The following is a 24,664-nucleotide window of genomic DNA, read 5'->3' as shown; positions in this document are numbered from 1 at the left end:
TGAAAATAAAAGACATTAAGAAGCAAGTAACACAAGTGACAAACCTTCACAATATCCTGGCAAGGAAGTGAGTTATGATCATTTTGTAAAGGCAAAAATTTACTGAGATATTGGGTAATTAGCACAAGAGTGTATACCGCCATGGTTCACAGCCATATCAGACACAGGATACATAAAAAGCCAGAAACTTCATGGTCATTGACAATACAAAGCTGAATCTGAGAAATTACAATCTCCCCATATGTTGAACTGAATTTATACATCAGTCTTAATTCACCAATTAAAAGACTAAAAACATGAAAAAGCAAAATACATTCCTACACAAAACACAAGGAACTAGTAAATCACCAAATAAAGCAATAGTAACTTCAACTTGTGTCTTGCCAAGTTTCAGCACATGCATGCTTATGGCCTATTCCACACACAACCCTGTGTTTCTAACTGGTGAATATGCAAAGATGGGGCCTTTTGAAAACACAAACACAAACATCACTACACTTAAACAAGCAACCTTACTTCCAGCCTCAAGACATTACCATTACTATTATCATCTCAGCAAGGTATTATACAGCAAGAGAAACTGCACGTCACTTAGAGATATTTCCAAGTATTTTATTTAGTTAAAGTCAAAGGCACCTGACCTACTTTTTTTGAAATTTCACTATAAATCTTGAAAACATATTAAAATTAAATCACTATTCAAAATGCAATAATTCCTACATTATTTAAAAAGTAATAATAAAAATACTAGCTAGTACTACAAGGGAGTGCCTGCCCCACTTGTTTCAAAAAGACCAAGTAAAATCCCAGGTCCGCACAAAGACAGATTCTGCACATAGTGTAAGATTCTGTTAAACAGGCATGAAAAGTGAGGTAAGGGAGAGAAAAACTAATGAAAAGACTGAGGAAAAGAAAGTAGTTCAACTTTTTCTATGCCTATTAATAACAATTTGCACACCAATATTTTTTTACTGAGCACTCCTCAGATAACTCAAATATGGCCAACATAAAAAAACTCCACTCTGCTGCTGCTGCAAAAAAAAAGCATACAGAATGACAGACATTGCTGCTCAATTGAAAGACACTGCTGTAGCTAATCTCAGGTCTGACTTCGTGTCCCTAAATCTGTTCCAGGTTTACTACAGAATATGACTTCAAATTAGTCACATCCTGTAAGCTGGTGCATCCTCTGCTGTAACAGAAGAATATTAAGTAATGCTCTTCCTTCACTGTACTATTAAAGGTATTCAACTATTTAAATGACAAAGCAATTTGGAGAAGCCTGCTAGCCACTCTATTTTCAGCTATAGGTTATCTCAAACTGTTTCAGAAAAGAGAAAATTAAGTTTCTACATCATCAACTGAAAGCATGTCTGATCAATAAGCAATCCTAACTGAAAGTACTAAACATTCTCCCCTTACCTTTCCCAAGTCATCCAGGTTGCAGAGTTATCAAAAATTCAGTTTCAGCTGATGGAGTGTTGGCCCCCTTCACCTGTTCCTTCTGCTTTTTACTGACTTTAAGAGCAATCTTACTCCAAGTTACTATTAAATTTTGAATTCAGGTAAAAATAAAACCAAAAGCACAAACTTCAGCCAGTAAGAGTTGAATTCAAATGTACTTATATGTAAATTAAATATGTAAATACCATTTTTAGAGTGGAAATACTAATATTCAAAATAAGTATTAATCCTGCAGTTCATAATTGTCACTTTCCATTAATTGCCCATGAAGTAATTTCAGTTCTTATTAATAATTTCTTAAAGATGAAGTTTTTTTGTTTTAATTCCACCATACCTAGCATCTTCTTGTTGTAAAGCCAGCTGGCTATCCAGTCGTAAAGATAACAGCTGCTTTTGATGGATTGCATCGTTAAGCTTCTCTTCTAGTTCTTCAATCTACACATAAAGAATATAAATATAAAATGAAGAAGCTACCCTGGTAATTTTTAAAACACATTTGCCAAAAAGAGTACCTTGAAAGAAAAAAGTGGAGAGCTCAAATCACTGAGAAGTGAAATAATAACTGTCTAACAAGACCTCTAAATATGTGATGGCTTCATAAAATACAATATGGATTTTGCTCTAATGAGCTAAAAATAAAAAAGACAGTTCAACAATTGATCTTTATCAGTGAAAGAGCTGATTACAAACTAGGCTTAAACTCAGAGCAGCAAGTCAGTGAAAGCCACAGTTAGTATACAGTAGGTTGTAAATATTGACTATATGCAATCATGGCAAAGCTTTTACACCTTTCTTAATGTTGTGCATCTTAGTGGAAACTGTACACAACAGAAGCTCCTACTATAAGCATCTTGGTATATCCCTCATTATTAGATTATTGAGTAGCATTCAGATAACTTCCGAGTATTACAGAAGTTCACACCAAAAGCTCTATGAGGCTGCTTACATCAGTGGAAAAATTATTCACCGTTTCTGAAAGGATACAGTTTTTTTTCCTTTTACTTTTAGGAAAAGAAAAACTAATCTGATACCCATCATCCATTTACATGTATAATGCCTTGGACAAATCAGCTAAGTCTTGTATTATCTTTGTTTCCTCCTTTTTTAATTAAAAAAAAACAAACAACACAACAAAACAAACAACTTATTAGGCTTCCAGTATGCAATTCACAGAAATTCTTTTCAGAACAGAAGTTTCTAACATACTCCAAAAGCAAGAGAAACAAGAAAAGATTATGCAACAAAAAAAGGAACATCTCTTACCTTGGTCAAATACTCTACTTTTAAGTTGTCAATCATCAAGTTTTTCTGAGATAATTCTATTTTAAGGAGCTGAACATTATGGAGTAATTCTTTCCGCTCAATCAGCTGCTTAGTGATTTTAACAGCACCTTCTCTCTCTTCAGAGGAAGAAACATCATCGGTTGGTATTGTGGTTTCTAAGCTAATATCTTCAGACTCCAAGGAGCTAGAAACGTTTCCTTTCCTAATTTCCTTAAAGCTGTTATGTGACATTTTCTTCCACTACTTGCAAAACTTTTTCAAGTTATACTTTGAGCTGAGCCCCCTGAAGAATCAACTGCAAGAATGAAAAAAAATTAAGTAAAAGGCATTATATCATTATGAATAATTCAGCAGTTAAGCAAGACCACTAAGTAATACCTGAATATATTCAGCATCACCTGAATAACTTTTTTATTTGCCCATGAAACACATTTTAAGAAGCTCAGAAGAGTGCAGATGCCTGAGGACTCTGTTCCTAAATAATTCTTAACACGGGTTTTGACTACAATAAGCTAAATACTGGTGTGAATCAAGCTTACCAGGAAGATGTTACAGCTAAACCAAGACGAGCATACCCTGAAAACTCCGAGGCCCACGAGACATGCAATGAATGTCACAGCACATGCAACACGGGGCGTGACAAGACTAGGTAGAGAACAAGGTAAAAAAATACTTTGATGCCCACGTTTGTCTTCTCTGAAGAAGTAGCTCCACCACTCTTACCAAGCCAGTTTGCTAGCGCCTTCCAAAAGCCAGCCAACGAACAGCCACACAGAATCTCACAGCCGCTCGGCCCAGGTCACAGCTTCTACTGCCCAGAGCCGCCCGGAGAAGGAAGACGCCGCCCTCGGAGCCCAGGCTGGCGCCCGCCCTGCCGCGCCGGGCCCACCGGTGCGAGCTCTCCCGGGCCGCTGCCTGCTCCACCGGGCAGGGCCACCCCCCCGTCCCACGGCAGGAGCAGCTCGGGGCAGGTTCTGCTGCCCTCCAAGAAAGGCAGCGGGCACCGGCCCGGCCGGCAAAGGCGGACGAAGAGAGCAGGCCCTGGCTGCCCGCGGAGCGGCACCCGCGCGCGCTCCCGCCGGCCCGCGGGGCGGCTGGGGCGGGGCCGCGCGACGCCGTCACCACGGCGACGGGCACCGCCGCTTCCCGCGCTCTGCGCGCGCCTCGGCCGGGGCGGGGGGGGAGGCCTCGCCCCGCCCCGCCCCGCCGCGGTGCCTGCCGGGAAGGCGGCGCGGCGGGCTGCGGCGGCGGGCGCCATGCTGACCTCCCGCACCTTCCTGAAGCGGACGCGGGCGGGCGCCGTGGTGAAGGTGGTCCGCGAGCACTACCTGCGCGACGACATCCCCTGCGGCGCCGCCGCCTGCCGCCTCTGCCCGCCCCGCCCCGCCGGGCCCGGCCTGGGCCTCCAGGCGCAGCCCAGCGGCGCCGCGAGCAGCCTCTGCCCCGGGCCGCACTACCTCCTGCCCGACACCAACCTCCTCCTCCATCAGGTGAGCGACTGTCGCCGGCAGCGGCTGCCTCGGCGGAGCCGCAGGCGCCAGGGAGGGCCCGCCGCCTCCTCGTGGGCCCGTCCGTGCGGAGCCGTTTTCCCTGCTCCAGCCTCGGTCAAATCCGTGTGGATACTTAGGTGTGGGGCGCAGGCCTCGTTAGTGCAGGGGTGCCTTCAGCAGTGCGCTGTCGAGCTTGGGTCTTCCCGCTGTTACTTGGGCCTGCGTGATCCCTGAGCGGGTCGTTTTCCCTGACAGCTGCTGAGGAGGCCTGCGGCATCACCGAGCCTGGCCTGCTCGTAGTCGTCCTTCTGGTTTTATGCCTGAGCAGAGAATAGCATTTTTTTATTTGCTTGTTTTGGTCTGATATGGGTATGTTACATCAGGCAGAGAGCAAGTAGACTCTGAAGCAGTGTCAGGATCTTCAGGTGGTCACTGCATTTTCTTGTCAACCTGAATTTTCCTAAATATTTGTTCTCCTTTTCAGAGGCTGTTGTAGATTTTGGTTCTTTATACTGTGGTGCTGATCTCAGGTAATGAATAGAGGCTGCAAAATCACAAAATCATCGCCTGTACAACTCTGGAAGGACGGGATGAACTTTACACTGCAGTCCATCACTAACAGGCAGTGCAGACAGTGGAAGTCCAGGTTGGGAAGCAGCAGATTCCCAAGCTTGATGTTTGACTTTATTTTTCGATTGCTTTTGAATACATCTGTAGAAAGTAGAGTAGCCCTGTGCAGACATTGGAGACTGGAAATAGTTCATGAATCCCAACATGGATTACTTAGGAGAGGGGCACAATCACATGTTTTAGCAGTTACATTTTGCAAAATTTATAAGTAAGGACTTTCTTCCCAAAACAGCAAGTCGGGGGACATTTTCAGCCTGTTACACATGGACTTGGTGTCTGCTGGCAAAGTTTGTATATACGTATTATAGAGCACTCTGAGAATGTGCTAGGGTGCTGGAGCAGCAACTATTAGGATCTCTTGGTATCAATAGGAAAAACTTTTGGCTAGCAACTGGAACAGGATTGCAGCAGTAAGAGCTGGCCTAGTAATTCAGCCTGCACATAGAATAATACTGGATTTCTCATAGAATCAGAATGGTTTGGGTTGAAAGGGACCTTACAGATCATCTAGTTGCAACCCCCCTGCATGGGCAGAGACACCTCCCACCAGAGCAGGTTACTCATAGTCTCATCTAACCTGCCCTTAAATATGTCCAGGGATGGGGCTTCCACAACTTCCCTGGGCAGACTTCTCCAACCAACATGGCTCTAAATCCTTTCAGTCATCTAAACATCAGATGCAGAGAAGCTTGGTCTGGCATTACTTTTAATTATTATATGCCCTCCAGAGCCTTATTGCTGTCTCTTTTTGGAGATGGGTTTGCACGGTTTTTTGCCCACATGCTTAGGAAATTAAGCTCACCTTATTGTCCTGACAGGAGCATGGATTTTTGGTGTACATTTGTCTCCCTTGCACACCATGGCTGTCAGGGGTTGGCAAGGAAAAGTGCTCAAAATTTTTTAACAAATTTCTTAAAAAAAAGCATCTGAAAAGGTGAAGAGCAGCTAACAGAATCCCAGTTGATTTGGATCTGCAGAAATTTAATTTGCAATGCAACGTTGGGGTTGTTTTTGGACAACTCAAGCCTACACTTGCACAAACATGTCCATGTTGCTTGTGTAATGGTGGTCAGTTAACTATTTTAAGTTCTGCATTGCTCACAAAGACATATGCCAGGCAGCTTTTAAATTATGTTGGATTTCTGACAGATTTTGTATAGATGTGTTTTGTTAATGAAGATTATAATTTACAAGAATTTGTCTTATGTAAATAAAATGTTTGGTGTACACCTGGCCTTGAATTTGTTTGGAGTCCTTTATATGTTGGGGCTGAATTTGGTGGGAGTCAAAATGAGTCCTTATCTTCACTCCAGCAAAATTCAGGTCACAAAGAGGCTGGAAAATACTACTTGAACTTTTTGTCCAGAAGCAGGAGGAAGCAGTTTAATATACTACTCAGTTTCCCAACAGTGAGAGAAAAAGCTAGAAGTAATGCAACTCATTACTCGTGTTAGCTTTTAATGTATTAACCAAACAAACATTTCAAAACCTGTTACTGGATAGAATTAAACAACAAGTTTGATTCATTTCCATTTTACTTCTCAGATTGATATACTTGAAGATCCTGTTATCAAGAATGTCATTGTGCTACAGACAGTGCTACAAGAAGTCAGGAACCGGAGTGCACCAGTATACAAGCGAATTAGGGACGTGATTCAAAACCCTGAAAAACATTTCTATTCTTTCACGAATGAACATCATAGGTAAGGTGTGGAGTAGGGTATAGCAAAGCTTAACTGATGTCCAGTAAAAGAAACTGGGAAACAGAGCTGGGACATGTGAAGTAGGTAAAAAAAATAGACTGGGGTGCATAGAACTGTGTCCTTCTAAGTAATCTTACTGGGAAAGGAGTTCCAGGAGCTTTTGTGGTTTGTAATTGGTATAAATATATATATTATGAGAAAGGGACTAGAATAAAGTTATAGACAAGAGTGTAAACTTGAGCAATGGAATAATGGTTTTCTGTTTTAGTGTCACTTTTAAACATATTCCGATGCTTTATGAATATTGCCAGCTCAGTCTGTACCAGGATTCAAAAATCTGTTAGTCAGCTAATGACAGAAAGCTCTAAGAAATAAAGATGCAATTGATTAACCTGTATTTGTGCTTGCAAGTAGTTTCCAGTACTGCAGTAGTATAGTTTTGGAATCTGGTATCCACAGTTCTAGCATCTTGAATGCAATTCTCTTGAATTGTCATTTAGAGAGTTGTATTAGAAATTAGTATTTCCTTTCTTTTTTTCTTTACCCTCCTGTCTCCTAGCCCTTCAGTGGCCTATATAGTGTTCAGCATATGAAAACTGGTACAACTAGGATTCTTTTGGCCATCTATGGATAGAGCTTGTGATTTGTTTTGTTTTGTTTTCCCCTCTTTTTATATATGTATTTATTTTCCTTTTCAGAGAAACGTACATCAAACAAGAGCAAGGAGAATCTTCCAATGACCGCAATGACAGAGCCATTCGGGTAGCAGTAAAATGGTACAATGAACACCTGAAGAAAATAGACAGCGAGGAGAAGATTCAAGTTATCTTTCTAACAAATGACAGAACTAATAAAGAGAAAGCTCTAGAGGAAGGGATAGCTGCTTATACGTGTAAGTGAAGTGGCATGTATTTTAAATTTATTGCTCAGGTAAACAATCTCAGCAGTTTCTTCATACCTAAATCCTGTGCATCGCTTGCATAAATATTTGTTTGTGCTTTTGTAGGTGAGGAGTATATAAAAAGCTTGACAGCAAATCCTGATCTTGTAGACCGTCTTGCTTGTGTATCTGATGAAGGGGTATGTTTTTATTTTCTTTTTTATAAAATAAATTAATCACAGATGGTTTGCAGCATATTATTTGGCACTGTGTGTGGTCACTAGCATCAGTTTAGAATATGAGGACTCTGGATCTCATTACCATTTTGGCAGTATAATTTTTGTCATCTGAAGACAAAGAAGGAAATACTGCAGCTGTTTTCACTGCTGCTTATATGCCTAGTAGTAGGTGTCTAGCTATTTGTAAAAAGCCAATTGCTTTAAGTAACTGATATGAAGAAGAGAGTAACACTTGGTTAAAGGCAGTGTATAACTATTACAAAGAATGGAAGCAAAATGAAAACTACATAAGTGTATATTGCAAATCATGTAGATCTTTTGCTTTTTTGGTCTGTTGTTTAAAGTTTGTTAACTTATAGATCAAAAGCATTTTCTATCAAAAGCTCTGATTTTTGTGATCAGTTAGGTTGATAGTTAAGCCTGATAAGTGCAGGCTACAGATTGAAGATGAGCTACATTTTCCTCAATTTCCTTGTGTATTTATCAGAATCAAGATCGATCTTTTCGCACAACACTAATACAGATGAAAACTAACACCACCAAAATATGGAAAGATGAATTTCATCAGTTAATTGAACAGAATGGAGTGGAAAGTGCAAGAGTGGGAATAAAGTGGAGAGCTCAGCTGATCTTTTCAGCAGTTAGTTGTAATGTGTTCAGCTTTAATTGTTTGATCACTCCAAAGTTTAGTCTTGGTAATTTGTTTTCATAATGTTTCAGACAGTTCACAGTATGTTGCACTGTGTGCCACGCTCTTTACTGTGCAGTAGTATGCTGATATTTTCTTCACTAAGTGTATGCTTAGTCAATATATACAAACCAGCATAAAGGCATATGTCACTTGTGCATATTCATATCTACGCATAGTTAAAATTACAGTTTGTTAGCTTGAATGTGATTTTCCTGATCTTGGTTTTTAAATAATAATGAATACAAATGTCTGAAAATTTCACCTTTTTTTTCTTTTTATTTTCTTTTTTTTTTTTTAAAGAAAGAAATAGAAAGTGGAAAAATAATTTTCCCAGAACATATTCCCCTTAGCAAATTGCAGCAAGGAATAAAATCTGGTATTTACCTTCAAGGAACCTATAGGGCAAGCAGAGAGAACTACCTTGAAGCTACTGTTTGGGTTCATGGAGATGCTGAAGAAAATAAAGAGGTGAGTTTTTAATTTTGTCTTCATGCTGTGAACTTCAATGAGCATCAGTAATGACTTAAAATGTAATTGTTTCATGGTGACATATGTTAAAATGTAGCGTTGTAGTAATTTTTCCTCTTCTGTGTTTTTATGATATATTTTCTTTTTTTATATTTTTTTAGTTATATGGATATAACTACTGAAATGTTGACTGAGCTCTTTTTGGAAAGAGCTTTTGTGTTTAAAATTATACTTTGTGCTTTGATCAAGTTTTTGGTAAAATAACATTGAATATTAGTTTATAGTTATTACTCTAATATTAGACTTTTTAAAATTAGTTTGAAAGTTACGGTGAAGGATGGAGAAACCAGTTTGTTGGAGGATTTCATCTCCCCTGCTGTTTTCTTGCCTGGTGATTAGTAGATGGGCTTTTTGCCTCCGAGCAGTTAACTCATCTGTCTCCCTGCTGGATTCTTTGTTGGTTCAGTTGTAGGGACACTTTCCAAGCAGTGGCAGTTGCCTCCTTCCTCCCTATTTGTGGGGGCAGCTGGAGGTACTGCTCTGGCTCTCCTTTTATTCGAATTTCCCGGTAGTATGTGGAGTACCCTAGGCTGTAAAATAGAAGGATTGTCTGATTTAAAAAAAAAAAAAGTATTGAAAATACAAATTATTTTTTAATAGAGGCAATTGTAATCCTGAAATAATATCATCAGTACTGAGAGAAACCTAGGAGAGAGAAAAAAAATGCATCACAAAACATGCCTTAAAATGTTGTTATGAGTGCGGAGCCTGTTATACATGTGTACTCTTCTGTTACACTGCTTTGATTTGGGTCTTCTGTTGCTGTCATCATGAATATTTGCATTTTCATTTTGTTTAAAAAAAAATGCAGATAATTATACAGGGACTGAAACATTTAAACCGAGCAGTTCATGAAGATATTGTAGCTGTGGAGCTGTTGACAAAAGATGAATGGGTCGCACCATCCTCAGTGGTCTTGCAAGATGATGGCCAGAATGAAGATGACATTGAAAATGAAGAGGAGAAAGAAAACATTGTATGAAAAAAATATTTTTTTTTCCTTAACTCTTACATTAAGAGAGATCTGAAATCCGCAACACCATTACAGTGTTAGGGTTTATATTTATACATCCTTTTTATAGCGAATCCCAGAAGTTATTGTGAATTCAGAAATTAAGAACTGAATTGTAGGTGCATTAAATATGTGATTATGTATAAAATGGATATGTCTACCCTGACCAGCAAATATTTGCATTTCTTTAGAAGCATGATCTTCCCACTGAATTCCATGGGAATGTTTTTAAATTATTTGGTTTAGAATTGCTGGAGAATTTTCAAGCAACCGGAAAGAACTTCTACAATTATGAGAATAGGTTGGAAAAGAAAATGAGGATAGTTTTGTAGTAAGCAGAGACAGTGGAACATGATAGCATTCTTCAGAGTATTTTTCTGCTGTCCTTTGTTTTTCTCAAATTATGTCCGTTTACAAAAAAACACAACAAAGAAGTTGTGTCACATATTAGCAATATTAAAAGCCATTAGCAATATTAAAAGCAAAGCACTGGGTAGCATGGTTCTTTTGGTGAAGTCATAATAGAATTTATGGCATTCTAGTGACAGAAGTTGTTACTGCCAAGGCTTGAGATACATGCTTTTGTCGTACATGTTACAAGGAGTTCAGACAGTTCAGTGTTTTTAACCCCTGTGTTTTCTACCAGCTGAAGACTTGTGTTAGCAAAGACATGCTGAGACCTACGGGAAAAGTAGTGGGCATTATAAAACGAAACTGGCGACCGTTTTGTGGCATGCTTTCCAAATCACAGATCAAAGAGGTGAGGAAATAATGAAGTTATTGTAAGTACAGATTTTTATTCTTTTTTCTTTAATTAGAAATAACTTGTTCTTTTTCCTGGATATTTATAGGCAAGACGACATTTGTTTACACCAGCTGATCGCAGAATTCCTCGCATTCGAATAGAAACAAGACAAGCAGATACATTGGAAGGACAAAGAATAATTGTTGCTATTGATGGCTGGCCCCGGAATTCCAGGTATCCTAATGTAAGTTTAAATGTTTTTTCCTGAACCTCTGTCTTTTCAGAGGATAAGATGTGTGAGGAATTAGAGTTAATGTTATTAGGGACTGGGGTGTGTGACATTGCGTAAACTCATAGAGAAATTGGACCTTATAGGTTTTACTGCTTGTACAGCTATGTTTTTTCTTTCCTGCAAAACTGAATTGCCACATTTACAAGTTTTGCAGTCTTAAATCCGGAGAATGTAATGCTATTTGAGAAAAAGAAGGGGATGTACAAAGTCAAGACTGAATGAACCAATTAAATGTTTGAAATTAAATTTCTCTCTTAAAGATGAGAAAGTTAACTAAGAAGGAGAAATTACTCCTATGTATTTTAATATACTAATAACCTAGGAGATAATGGTCTCAAATGGTTATTTTTTTTGAGGAAATAGCAGTGCTGGATGTGTATGTGTGTGCCTTTATTTGTTTATGTAAATTGTTTCTCAGGGTCATTTTGTAAAGAACTTGGGAAGTGCTGGTGATAAAGAGACAGAGACAGAAGTTCTTCTGCTTGAACATGATGTCCCACATCAGCCTTTTTCCCAGAATGTCCTTAGTTTCCTCCCAAAAATGCCATGGAGCATTACAGAACAGGTAATAATTATTAAATTATTCTAGTAATTATTTTGCCTTCTCCTTCAATTCAGACTGTGTCAGTCTTGTCTATCCCAGTGCACCAAAAATAGAGAAATGTTGTCTGAACCCATTTTGTCTTCAGGTGGACTTCCAGCCGGATTTCCTATGGAAACAAGGCCTCTGCAAGTTTTGTGCTTTGTAAAGCTCATCCCTCAGAATTTTTCATCTTGCTGAATAGCTTTGTAACAGAAACTCACAGCCTGTGTGACCACTGAGATAATCTGAGGAGACTTTAACTTACCGTGCTATAATCCAGTAATTAAATAAATTGCTTTTGTAGAATTGTTCTTTTGAATGCCGTCAGTGAATTTCAGGTTATCCTAGTAGCATAAACATAGGAAATGGTTGCTTTAGAATGTATGAAAAAATGTCATCAGGAAACAAATTAAGCACAACATGGTTTTGGTTTGGGTTGGGCTGTGTGTTTTTGCTTGGCTGTTTGTGGAGTTTAATTTTTTTGAGGTAGGCTGTTTTTATGATAATTTATTACCTATTCCTTTTTCTTTTGATCATGGAAATGGAAGGAGGAATCTTTGTGTAAATTTGCTATCTAAAAGTCAGTTTTTGTGGCCATCATACAACGGTAGATACTTCCAAATTGTGCAGTTCTTTTCAACTGTCTAGACATCTAAGCCTTAGAAAGCTTAAGTTAGTTGAGAGCAGTCACGTCTTAAATAATTTGTCCAGCTGGACATAAGATGAAATTTCACTTTAAAAGGTCTTGATTCTTGGTCTGAAATAATGAAAAGATGGTGGGTTTACCCAATTTCTCTTCCTGTTTGCAGTAAAACAGAATAATTTTCAGTACTTCTTCATCTGCTGTCTTAGTTTTTCTGTCACTGTAGTTTCTGCTTATCTGTTTTGACCTTGTAAATAAATACTATGGCGAATCTTGTCTGAAAAAAACCCGAACAAACCACTCTGAAAATACTTGATTGCTTTGGAAAATGCTATGCAAATTACCATTTTTACTTTGATAATGAACACACTCTTGAAAACCATTTATTTATTTTCGATTTCAGGATATGAAATGCAGGGAGGACTTAAGGCATCTGTGTGTGTGTAGTGTTGATCCTCCTGGCTGTACAGATATTGATGACGCATTACATTGTAGAGAAACAGAAAATGGAAATATAGAGGTATTATTTTTTTTTTTTTATCCAGCCACTTATTTATTTACTTATTTCTTCCTTTATTTTATGAACAGTTCAGTACTCGTAATAGTAAATGATATGAACAAAGCTCTAGATCTTGTGTAAAAGAGATTAATGGTATTTGCACAACTGCGAGATAGTAATAAAGAAAGGGAGTTGCCTTGTGTTATATCAGTGTCAATGTCTCCTAAATTCACCCTGCTTTCTGCTAATTTTGCATGGGAAATCAACATAGAATTTTTTTCCTGTATTCTTAAGTATAAACATGGATGTCTACAGCTAGGGTAAGCAATTATTGGTAGAAAAAGTGAAGCTGCTTCTGTAATGCCTAAGGGATGATTATTAAAAAAAAAACAACGAAAAGGATTAAAAAACTACAGGCTTAAGAGCAGCTCTCTAACCACTTTATACCTAACTTAGTCAGGTGTTCTTTATTATAAAGTAATTTTTAATTGTAATGGCAGTGTGTCAGAATGGGAGGTCTATCAAACAGAAAAACAAAACCAAATTGCAGTGGGCTTTCAAAAAAACCCAAGAGGTTATTTGAGCCCCCAGTCAAGAAAAGTTTCATTGGTAATACATGTAAATTTGCACTAAATGTATGCATGACCTTACTTTGCATAATTGCTGCAACTATTCATTTTTTAAATATCTGCATAATAGTTTTAAACTATTTCTATTACTAAATATAGGAGCTGCTAAAGGGAACTGGGAATACGTAAATCGGGTTGTAAATAAAAACTTGGGAAAGCTTCTTTTGTGCTGAAAACTATTTCTCTTTTGTAAGACGCATAATGTGATGCTTGGTTTTTAGGTTGGTGTACATATTGCAGATGTCAGTCATTTTATTCGCCCAGGAAATGCTTTGGATGAGGAGTCAGCAAAAAGAGGAACAACAGTATATCTGTGTGAAAAAGTAATTGCTTCCTATATAAAAAACTTTTTGTACAATTAAGTGGTTGGATTTTTCATTGCTTTCCTCTGTTAATTCTTGGGAGTAGAGACATTATCTCTAAACAAAGTGGGGGGAGGGAAGTAGACTCCTTTGGGCTGCAGCTAATTTGCCCCAGACTATGAAAATGAAGGTGCTTTTTTCTTTTAACCTACACAGCAAGAGGGAGATTTTTTTTTTTTTTTCTTTTAAAATTTATTATCTGTAGAATATCCTTTCAACTCCTGATGAAGCATTAATAGCATGTAGTTCTGAAGCTGGACTACTGTCTTTAATATTGAACTGAAATTGCTGAAGTGGCCTGGTTTTGTGTTTTTCATTGTTTTTTCTCGTGATATCTAAATCTCTGGTTTTTTCCTATAATTTGTATCCATTACAACTGTACACTTAGTCCTGTTTATTTTAACTTATATCTCACAGACCACAGTTTCTTTTCAGAAATAATCAGTTACTTAAAACCTGATAATTAAAATGGATCTTGGATAAAATTTCCTCTGAATTGGCTTACTTTTCTTTCAGAAATCTTACTCTTCTTAGCAAAAAAATGAAGGAGTTATTTCCAAGCTTTTCGTATATTAAAAATCAGGAAATGAAATGCATACTTGTAACTAATCATTACTTTTATTCTTTACTTTGCAGAGGATTGATATGGTTCCAGAGTTACTTAGTTCCAATTTATGTTCCCTGAGATCTAATGTGGACAGGTATATGTATATGATCCATACTTTGGTTCTAACATGTAAGTCCAGGTGTTTATATACAGATTTTAATAGATTTTCCCCTTCTTTCCCTCATAGGCTTGCATTTTCATGTATATGGGAGATGAACCAGAAGGCTGAAATTCTAAAAACTAGATTTACTAAAAGTGTTATTAATTCCAAGGTTAGTCACATAAGTATTATTATACTTACAAAAAAAAGCTAGAGACCTTTTTATAAAAACAGTGATCAACAGACTTGATATTAAAGTTTTCTTTCTGTTTAATGTTTTATGTTTTCTTAGAAAATGATGCGTAAATGCTTAAAGTAAACAAAATGTTTAATTCTGTCATGTTCTTTTAAACCTTTAAGGCTGCAGTGTTTTTTCTGTGGTTACTTTGTGATATTTCATTGTGAAAAGTGTAAACATACTGATAAATATGCTGGACATGGTTGGTATATACCAGCTAGTCAGAATTATCAGTTAATTTCAATGGACTCTGTAGGTGTTTAATGTATTTCTGAAACCTAGGCCTCTAATGTGTGAAATGTATCTGTCATGAGCATAAAAAACCACTGTAAATGCCTGGTATATCTTGCATAGGTCTGTCCTGTTTTGTCCATTATTCTTTGAGAATGATACACATTTAGGTGTTGAATGTAAAGCTTTATTATTGTGAACCAGCTCTGACAGCAAACTGCAGTTTCTTCAAGACACAGCTATGTTTTTCTTTTCAGTATTCAATTATGTATTGTGATATCTTTTTTATTTTTTAACCTCTTCCAGGCTTCTCTTACATACGCTGAGGCACAAATGAGAATTGATTCAGCAACTATGAATGATGATATTACTACCAGCCTACGTGGACTAAACAAATTAGCAAAAATTCTGAAGAAGAAAAGAATTGATAATGGGTAAAATGTGCAGCCTGCCTTTTACTTTTTTCCTTGTATTTTTTTCTCCCTATTTTTTGCTGTCAAACTGTATAATAGTCCTGTTTCCATTTTTCCAGTGAAAATCTTTTGAAAGAGAAGTATTTTGCCATTTTGATTTGCATAAAAATGCCTTTGTTTCCCCAAAATTATAAACTCAGGATGTTAACTTTTTTTTCACAGTATCAATTGATAGAGATCTCCTACAGTCATTATAAAAACACAATCAGAGGAATAGTATTTGCAGTTTTAGGATCTAATAGTGATGTGTGTCAGCATCATAACTTCTGATAATTTGAGCATTAATTCCACAATGTTGTTTAATTTCTGCTAGTTTCAAATTACAGTTTCATGGTAACCCAGATGTTGTGTACAGGCTTGCAACTCAGCTGCTGTATCTGCTCCCTTTAGTTCATTAAATCCCGCTTACTGTCTTCCAGAGCCTTGACACTTTCCTCACCAGAAGTTCGTTTTCACATGGACAGTGAAACTCATGATCCTATTGATCTCCAGACTAAGGAGCTCAAGTATGCTCTTTATTTTCTTCCATTAATTAATTCGGGGCAGGGATGGAATTAAAGGCATGTTTAAGTAGCATCATTTAGTTAATAATATACAAAGTTCCTATGATAGTGCAGGGCAATCATAGACAAATATAATAGTTTGGCTTGGAAGGGACCTACAAAGGTAATCTAATCCAAAGTCCCCTGCCATGGGCTAGCACATCTTTCACTAGATAAAGTTGCTCAAAGCCCCGTCCAACTTGATCTTGAATGCTTCTATAGCTGGGGCATCTGCAGCTTCTCTGGGCCAGCTGATCCTGGGAAAGATAATTCCTCTGTATTTTATTGTGCAATTTATGAAGCAAGTTTTCAACTGTAGGCTTCATATACAAACTCAAGTCTTCACTACCGATTTAATGGAGCACTGAGGTTCAAATTCTCTGGCTTCTCTGTGATGCTTTTCTATGGGTATTAATGCAGAAGAGAAAGTAGAACTTGGAGTTATGGATGACTGAAAGCTTAAAAACAACAGAGCACTAATTACACATGTGCCGTGATACAGACAGTCTTACTGAGGAGTTCTAGAAATGGAGCTACTGCCTTAATTACTGAAGCTAAATACTTCCATACTACTACTTATTTTCTGCGCTAAAATCTACACTTAGTTTACTGTCATGACATTATGGTGTACAACATGGTGCTTTCAAACCTCATACACAATATTTCAACAGTACTCTTAGGAAAAAATCAAGAGGCTTACCTGTTGGTCTTTTTGGATGTTTTAAAGAGCATTTTTCTTTAATATAATTTGCTATTTTAGAAAATTGTACTTTGTTTTGTTTTCTGACTCAGTACTTGAAACTTTGATTAAATGTTTTCAGTGTTAAAAACATTTGCCTAATTGTATAAATGTTCAAAAATACTAGGTTAATATTAATCTAATATTGCTAGGATGGTGGAATATTTCTTCATTAGGCATTCAACGCAAATATATAATGCAATGCTTTTCTAACAATATAAAATATTTTATGTTCATAGAGAAACAAATTCCATGGTTGAAGAGTTCATGTTGCTTGCCAATGTCTCCGTAGCACAAAAAATTTACGATGAGTTCCCAGAGTTTGCCTTGCTCAGGAAACACCCTGCTCCTCCACCATCAAATTATGACATCCTTGTCAAGGCTGCCAAGTCCAAGGTAAGTTTTGCCATGCTAATGAAGTGAATTTGTTATAAAAAAGCTGTGTTTTCTCTCTGGTTGACCACTTGCCCAAGAGTAAGGGTTGGAAAGCAGTGTTTTAAAAGTGCAATACTTGAAGCAAGCTAACTGTAGCTTGAGATGAAAGGAAGAATCTTGGGCTTTTTAAAGTCTTAGGTAAAGAAGACAAATCATTCTTGAAGTCTTTTGTATTTTAACACCTGTGTGCTGTGAATGTTTCTCCTCTTCCAAGTCATATGTGATCGTTGAGCCAATTTTTGGCTTCAGATCACATACGGAATTGATGTACTTAAAAATTGGTCAGTCACAGCAAATAACATTTCTTACTTCCTGACTTTTAAGAGAGACTGTGTCCATGTGTTTATACTTGCCATTCTCTCCTTAGATCAGCTAGATGTTAACTTAGCCTAATCAAGTCTGATTTAACTAACAGGTCTGGACTGAAAAATTACTTTTCCAGTTTCAGGATCTTTTATTTGACCTAAACTTCTGTCTTGCTAGACCTCGTGATGTGCATTCATATTTCCTTTTTTTTCCCCCCATTCACTCTTTTTTTTCCTAGGGGCAAGAGAGAAACTCCCAAATTCTATCAGTGTAAGATTAATAGATAAGCCCAAAGCCAGTCCATTCCGTTAGGTTTTTAGGTGTGATACCTGAGCCAGTGGCTAAGATGAGCATGGATGTTGCTGTTACATTTCTGCTTATACCCTGTTAATATTTGCTAGTAATACCTGACCTTTTCTTAATTTTTTTCTTCCCTCCCTCCAGAATTTGGAAATAAAGACAGATTCAGCAAAGGCTTTAGCTGAATCGTTAGACAGAGCTGAATCTCCTACATTCCCCTATCTAAATACACTGTTGAGAATTCTGGCCACTCGCTGCATGATGCAAGCTGTTTATTTCTGCTCTGGAATGGATAATGATTTTCATCACTATGGTTTAGCCTCACCTATTTATACCCACTTTACCTCACCTATTAGAAGGTACCTATATTTTATGAATGTTTCAGAGAATAAAGAGAAGTGATTGTTTGTAAAGAAACTCTAAATTGTGCTGTTGTCCATTTAAAACAAAATAGTGTGTGTTCAGCTTTAGATGTCAGTTGAAACAGCAGTGGCTTTAAATGGTGATCCTTCATGTGGGCTCCTAGGTTCACTGTCTATGATTCCTAAGGTCTAATACTTTTTTTTTTTTTTAAGGCTCATGAAAATAAAGATAAATACATCCCTAATGCATATCTCTGGCATAGAAATGCACTTTGGGATCAGTTAACATCATCTAAGTCAATTGAGGACTGAGGCAGAGTTTAGACAGTCATTTTTCAGGTGGAAGTTGAATTTAAGTTTTGAGGAGACTGTACATATGAAACCATTGCTAATTTGAAACTTGCTACTGTAGTTGTTACATTGTAATGAAATTGTAAAGCTCCTCTTGGAAAATGAGGACTTTTTTTTCTGTTAACTGAGAGGCATCTGAGGAAAAGAATAGTCATATTTTGCTCCTTAGAAACATTTCAAGTTAAGTGTCTTCCAGGTGGAATTCCTGTGCATTTGTGTGGATAAGTTGTGGAGCTTCTAGGAGATCTAATTGTAAATTTTAGTTTCTAGCAGATTTATTGAAAACTTCTGGGTGAAGTTCTGGTTAAAGTTATGTACCAAGAAATTCAAGTGTGATGATGCTTTTTGCAAATCAATGGCATTCAGATACCTTTTAAACTAAATTTGCCTAGTTCATGGGAAAGGGAAGAACAAGTGTCTTAAGCGGCCATGATGAAACATCATTCTTTACTCCAAAAAAATCACTTGGTTTCTTTGTAAACATTCAGGAATACAGACTGTATTGGTAGAATTTTTCTTAGAAAACAGCACAGTTCATTCTGGCTCTCTAAAGTGTATCATGGGTCAGCTAATAGAGTGATCTTGAGTTAATACAGTGAGTTATCACCAGACCGTCATGATTACAAAACCTTTTAGATCTGTAAGATTTATAAAACCAAAATTTTATTCAGAAACTTGCAATTAAAAGTATGCTTTGATATGTCACGGATCATTTAACCTCATCTTTGCAGGTATGCTGACATTATAGTACATCGACTTTTGGCAGTGGCCATAGGAGCAGACAGTACATACCCCGAACTTACAGATAAACATAAACTGGCTGATATCTGTAAAAACCTCAACTACCGACATAAAATGTCTCAATACGCACAGAGAGCGTCTGTTGCATTTCATACGCAGGTGAGTAGTCCTGAGATGGGAGGATTAACTACGGACAATTCCTGTTGATGTGTAAGGAAGGGAGGGAATATTGCATTGTGCTTTGTAAAAAATCTAAGTATAGGTACATGTTTGAATGTTATTTTTTTAAGCCAGTGTATTTGTGATCCAAAAGAGAATATTCTAGTGCTTTTATTCTCATTCATGCATTCTGCTCTTGTTACAGCTCTTCTTCAAAAACAAAGGAGTAGTAAATGAAGATGCATATGTATTGTTTGTAAGAAAAAATGCAGTTGTGGTTCTGATTCCCAAGTATGGGTTAGAGGGAACAGTCTTCTTTGAAGAAAAAGGTAAACCAACACCAAGACTGGATTACAACAATGAGGTATGTTTTATAATATTTCTTCTTAAATACCTTTTTTTTTTTTAAATTTGGTAACTGAGCAGAACAACTCTCTTCTAGTTAGATTTAGAAGGGTAAGAGAGGCTTTTCTAAATGCAAGTTTATTAATCTGTGGTAGTAGTAGTGCTGTTGTGGTCTTTTAAAGTCTAAATAAACAGGTACAGACAGGAATTGGTTTCTGTAATAGATACTACTAAAAGCTAATTGTCTGAGTAAATACCACAAAAATGTATATGCCATTGTCCTGACTGGAGCAAGACAGCAAACCAGATGTATTATGACACAGAACATTCAAGACAGTAATTTGTATTCATTTTTATTAACATGAAATGTTTTTGCAGCAAATTATTAACATTAATTTGTATGAAAATGTAAGGCACTGTAAGCAGTGAGTATTTATACAAAGTCTGAACTTTCAGGTACCATCACTTACTGTGGAAGACACAACATTACATGTATTTGATAAAGTTAAAGTGAACATTATGTTAGATGCATCCAACATTCAACATCAGAAAATTCGGATGGTGTTGGTAGAACCAAAGGTAAGGCACAAGATTTGTGATTCACAGAATCATATTATCCTTCAGTAATCTTAAGAAAATCTGCATAAGGTAAAACTGAAATTTAACCTCAAAGAAAAAAATTGCCTAGGAGCAGATTGTAGTGATTGCTTCATATCTTAGTAAAACACGGGTCTGCTTTCATGGGCTGTTGAGAAGAGTAAAGGGCTCTAAGTTAAATTTCCCTTTTGGGCCCACCAGGGATATTTTCACTGATGGGAAAGATGATGATTTGCTGAAGTAATATCTTTTGAATTTCATGGTTCTGTAATCAGATCTCCTTCCTTTTTGAAAATCTGCCAAAATTCAGCAGAATTTTATTTTTGCTTCAGGAAATTAGGGTGTAAATGTGATGGGTAGTTCCAAAGAAAACTGTGTAATTGCTGGCTGTAAATGACAGTCCTTTCTTACAGCTTCTACAATGTAAAAATTCTCTCTTGGTAAGTGTTGTAAGAACTATAATGTCCTAAAAATTGTGTCTCTGGTCTTAAGACTTTTCAATTCTAGCTTCTAGTGCTTCTGGGACGTTGAGGTTTTCAGCTGGGCTCACACTTCAGGCCTGCTGAGTATTTTATGTGCCATTACACAATTGTGTGCTTTCATTAAGTTATACATTATTCTTTTGGTAAAGAGATGCTTGGAGTAATTGAGTGTCAGTAATCCTGGAGGAAAAAGAAAACCCAAAATAAGCAAGAATTCCTTGTTTATACAGTCAAAATCATTATTTCTTCTTTCTGAGAAATCATGTTTCCAAACATATGTAAATATTCTGATCTTTGAACTGTTAATAATATTGAGTGGAAGACAATCCTTATGGTTTCAAAGAGTGGGAGTAGATAATGAAGTCTGTAGTTGAAAGAAACCCTGTATCCTGCTGCATATTAACACACTGAGCTGCCCACAGCTTGGGGTCATGAAGTAGTGTTTGTTAGAGCTGCTCTTGTGGCCATGATCAGGAACACTTTTGTTGCAGTGACTCTAGTCCTGAGGGGACAGACTTGGGGTAATTTAAAATGGACACAAAGTAATGCTAATGTCAGCTTGTTTTTTTCCTCCCATTCTCTCCTAGTACTAATTTCTGTTAGTCCTTTTCCTATAGCAAAGCCAATGCTGTAATTTTAGTTTATTCCTTGATACAGGAATGGCCATACTGGTCAATCCAAAACCATAGAATCATAGAGTGGTTTAGGTTTGAAGAGACCTAGAAGATCATCTAGTTCCAACCTCCATGCATGGGCAGGGACATGTCACACTAGACAAGGTTACTCAAAGCCCTGTCCAGCCTGGCCCCTGAATGCTTCTAGGGAGAGAGCATCCACAGCTTCCCTGGGCAACCTGTGCCACTGTCTTACCACCCTCTCAGTAAAGAATTTCTTCATAATGTCTAACCTAAATTGACCCTCTTCCAGTTTTAATCCATTACCCTTGTCTCACTACATACCCTTACACAAAGTCCCTCCACAGCTTTCCCTGTAGCCCCTTTTGGTACTGGAAGACTGCTGTGAGATCCCCCTGGAGCCTTCTCTCTCTCTGAACAGCCCCAACTCTCTCAGCCTGTCCTCATGGGAGAGGTGCTCCAGCCAGCCCCCAGATAATTTTCATATCCCTTCTCTGGACTTGCTTCAACAGCTCCATATCCTTCTTGTGTTGGAGGCTCCAGAACTGGACACAGTACTCCAGGTGGGCTCTCATGGGAGCTGAATAAAGGGGGAGAATCACCTCCCTTGGCCTCCTGGCCAGCCATGCTTATTTTGATGCAGCCCAGGAGACAGTGGGCTTTCTGGACTGCAACCACACATTGCTGGCCCACGCTGAGCTTCTCATCTACTACCCTCCCCAGGTCCTTCTCCTCAAGGCTGTTATCAGTCCATTCTTCACCCAACCTGTATTTGTGCTTGAGATTGCCCTGACCCAGGTGAAGGACCTTGCACTTGGCCATATTAAACTTCATGAGCTTGGCATGGGCCCACCACTCAACCCTGTCCAGGTGCCTCTGGATGGCATCTCTTCTCTCCAGCATGTCGACCTTGCCCCACATCCTAGTGTCATCAGCAAACTTAATGGGGGTGAACACAATGCCACTGCCCATGTCACTGACAAAGATGTTAAACAGCACCAGTGCAAGTACTGACCCTTGAATGCCATTTGTCACTGGTCTTCATTTGGACATCAAGGTGTTGACCACAGCTTTTTAAATGTGACCATCCAGCCAATTCCTTATCCACTGAGTGGTCCATCCATCAAATCCGTATCTTTCCAATTTAGAGACCAGGAGGTCGTGCAGGACAGTGTCTAATACTTTGCACAAGTCCAAGTGGATGACATCAGTTGCTCTTCTACAGTAGGCAGAATCTTCCTTGCAGTCCCTGCCTTGGCCTTCTGCAACCTGGGTGATGTGGCCAGAGCCCTTGGCTGATGAAGACTGATACAAAAAAGTCATTAAGTATCTCAGCCTTCTCCATATCACACATGACCAGGTCTCCTCTGCTTCTGTTTTCTTGAAATTCTGTTGATGAATAACATATTCTTACTCCAAGTCTAATGCTTTTTTTTAAATTCCATCTCATTACTGTTAGCATTTTACCTTTTTGCAAACCTCTTTAATAAATTCTTCAGCAATTACTTGTAATGCATTTTAAGTTTGGATTGCTTTTACTGTGATGATGCGTCTTCAGCAAGTACACTGAAATAAGAATTACGGGGATGGTTCTGTGCAGTCCTCAGGCAAAAGTTGCTTCCTCCTTTTTAAAGGATACTTTGATTAGTTGCTCCAAGAAACAGGCCTTTATGACACCTAGAAACATAGACTGTCTTGTGACATTACTCACTGAAGGTCATTTGTTGTTACCTTGTTCTCATGATGTTCTATAGCGTGTCATAGTGGTTGCCATCCTAATTTACTGACCAAAACCAGCCTTCAGCTTACGGCAGTAGGATGTATTCCAGTACAGGTGCCTGCGTTACTCTAATACAATTAAATTACTCCACTACCGATACACTGTTGTCACTTTCACATAATTTATAACCTGGTATCAAATTCCTAGTGATCAGCATCCTTGCACTGGGCATCTGAAATGCCCATTACTTTCAATAACCAGACATTACAGTTTGCCCATGGACTGAAGTATAGAGCAGCATACATGTCTAGTCTTGGTCCAGCTTAAGAACCCTACTTAAATGAACTTTATTTCATCTACACTTGCTTCACTTTTCTCTCCTTAAATGCCACTCATTTCCATATTCTCAAAGGAGCCATAGCACACTTCTTGATGACCTCTTTCCTCAAAGACAATAATTCTCTGTAAGCATACAAGCTTTGCTCCATTCTTCTTCTTCCTGGCTTTAGAAGTAGTTTCAACTCAATTCCAAAGTTTTTCCAGTTTCTACCAAAGCTAAATGTTTTCTTGCTATGCTGCATCCAGAGCCTGCCAGGGCCTCTGCCTGCCAGGAGCAGCACTTCAGAAAACACTGCAGTGGCAATTGTTTTAAAAGCAAAGTGAAATCTGTTACGTTGACCCCTTCTCACCTCTCTCAATTGTCCCCCCTGCCTTCTAGTCACTTGATAACAGATGGCAAACAACTAAGAAGGTGGCACATACAATCTGGTGCAACAGAACTGCTGGCAATTTAGTCAGGAGGGGTCCTGCTGCTGCTTGGATTTTCCTTAGATTTTTCCCAGCTTTTACTTAGGTTGAGTATATATGATGGTACAGCTTTTTTTAGATGACTGCTTACAGAATTTTCTGATGTTGGTACAGTGTTTGTAAAAGATGTGGACAAGTAAACTCCATTTTATCAGACAAGGATAAGCTAAAATTGAGTTAATATGTTCTGAATTATTTTTCTTACTGTAGATACTAGGAAGTGATGTGTCTGCAAATCTGTCTACAGAGATAAGCAACAATGAACCAGAGAAGAAGAAAAAGAAGCTACAAAAATAGTTGGTTATAGAAGTTAATAAAGTCACACATGGATTAATTGTATTTACATATTTTTTTTCCCTATGGGCAAAATGCTAGAAACAAGTTTTGTTTACTTTTAATACACATTTTAATAATTTGTAAAACTGGCTTTTTAAAAATGTTTTTACAAATACATGTACGCAAGGGAACAAGAGTTTTAAAGTATGTCTACAGTTTCATCTTGTACATGAAAATAAATTTCTGCAAAAAGTGAAGGAAGAGTTGTTGTATTTGTTTTGTTTGTTGTTTGGGTTATTTTTTAACAGCCTTAAGGCCATTAAAGAGCCTGACAAAAGTTAAGTCTCTTCAGTGCATTCTCTTTAGCTCCTCAGAACTGAAATTTGTGTTGGTTAGTAGTCTTCAAGTGCTGACAGAATTTACTTTTGAAAGTTAAATTCCACATGAGCACACTTCTTTCTGGGACAGGTCTTTCATGTCAGACTAGTGGTGTGTATTTATGCACACAATACACAGAGAGACAAGCCATATCATGGAAGTGCAT

General features: G+C 37.9%; 2 protein-coding genes across 5 annotated transcripts in view; one reads left to right on the top strand and one right to left on the bottom strand.

The window, feature by feature from the left end:
- Nucleotides 1-3,830, bottom strand: part of PIBF1 (progesterone immunomodulatory binding factor 1) — a 113,706-nt gene extending 109,876 nt beyond the window's left edge. For 3 of the 4 annotated variants that reach the window (XM_051638278.1, XM_051638295.1, XM_051638302.1), the window contains exons 1-3: nt 3,472-3,830; nt 2,728-3,043; nt 1,799-1,899 (exon numbers count right to left, since the gene is read on the bottom strand). In XM_051638278.1, the coding sequence (XP_051494238.1) occupies nt 1,799-1,899; nt 2,728-2,979 (353 nt within the window). In that variant the 5' untranslated portion in view covers nt 2,980-3,043; nt 3,472-3,830. Of the gene's footprint in view, nt 1-1,798; nt 1,900-2,727; nt 3,044-3,433 lie in introns of all 4 variants that reach the window. The other variant, XM_051638287.1, reaches the window with a different exon arrangement.
- Nucleotides 3,831-3,969: 139 nt separating this feature from the next.
- DIS3 (DIS3 homolog, exosome endoribonuclease and 3'-5' exoribonuclease) lies at nt 3,970-24,377 on the top strand. Its single transcript, XM_051618373.1, has 21 exons — nt 3,970-4,238; nt 6,414-6,571; nt 7,270-7,463; nt 7,578-7,651; nt 8,682-8,849; nt 9,721-9,885; nt 10,568-10,681; nt 10,773-10,910; nt 11,377-11,523; nt 12,588-12,704; nt 13,534-13,635; nt 14,311-14,375; nt 14,469-14,553; nt 15,157-15,284; nt 15,743-15,829; nt 16,844-17,000; nt 17,790-18,004; nt 19,090-19,258; nt 19,464-19,622; nt 20,060-20,182; nt 24,055-24,377. The coding sequence occupies exons 1-21, from the start codon at nt 4,005-4,007 to the stop codon at nt 24,139-24,141; spliced, it is 2,886 nt and encodes a 961-aa protein (XP_051474333.1). The 5' UTR covers nt 3,970-4,004; the 3' UTR covers nt 24,142-24,377.
- The last annotated feature ends 287 nt before the right edge of the window (nt 24,378-24,664 follow it).

Source organism: Apus apus, chromosome 1 (assembly GCF_020740795.1).
Source record: "Apus apus isolate bApuApu2 chromosome 1, bApuApu2.pri.cur, whole genome shotgun sequence".
In the NCBI taxonomy this organism is placed as follows: Eukaryota; Metazoa; Chordata; class Aves; order Apodiformes; family Apodidae; genus Apus; species Apus apus.
Note: the sequence above shows the minus strand (reverse complement) of the source record. Positions and strands in the feature narration are given on the sequence as shown.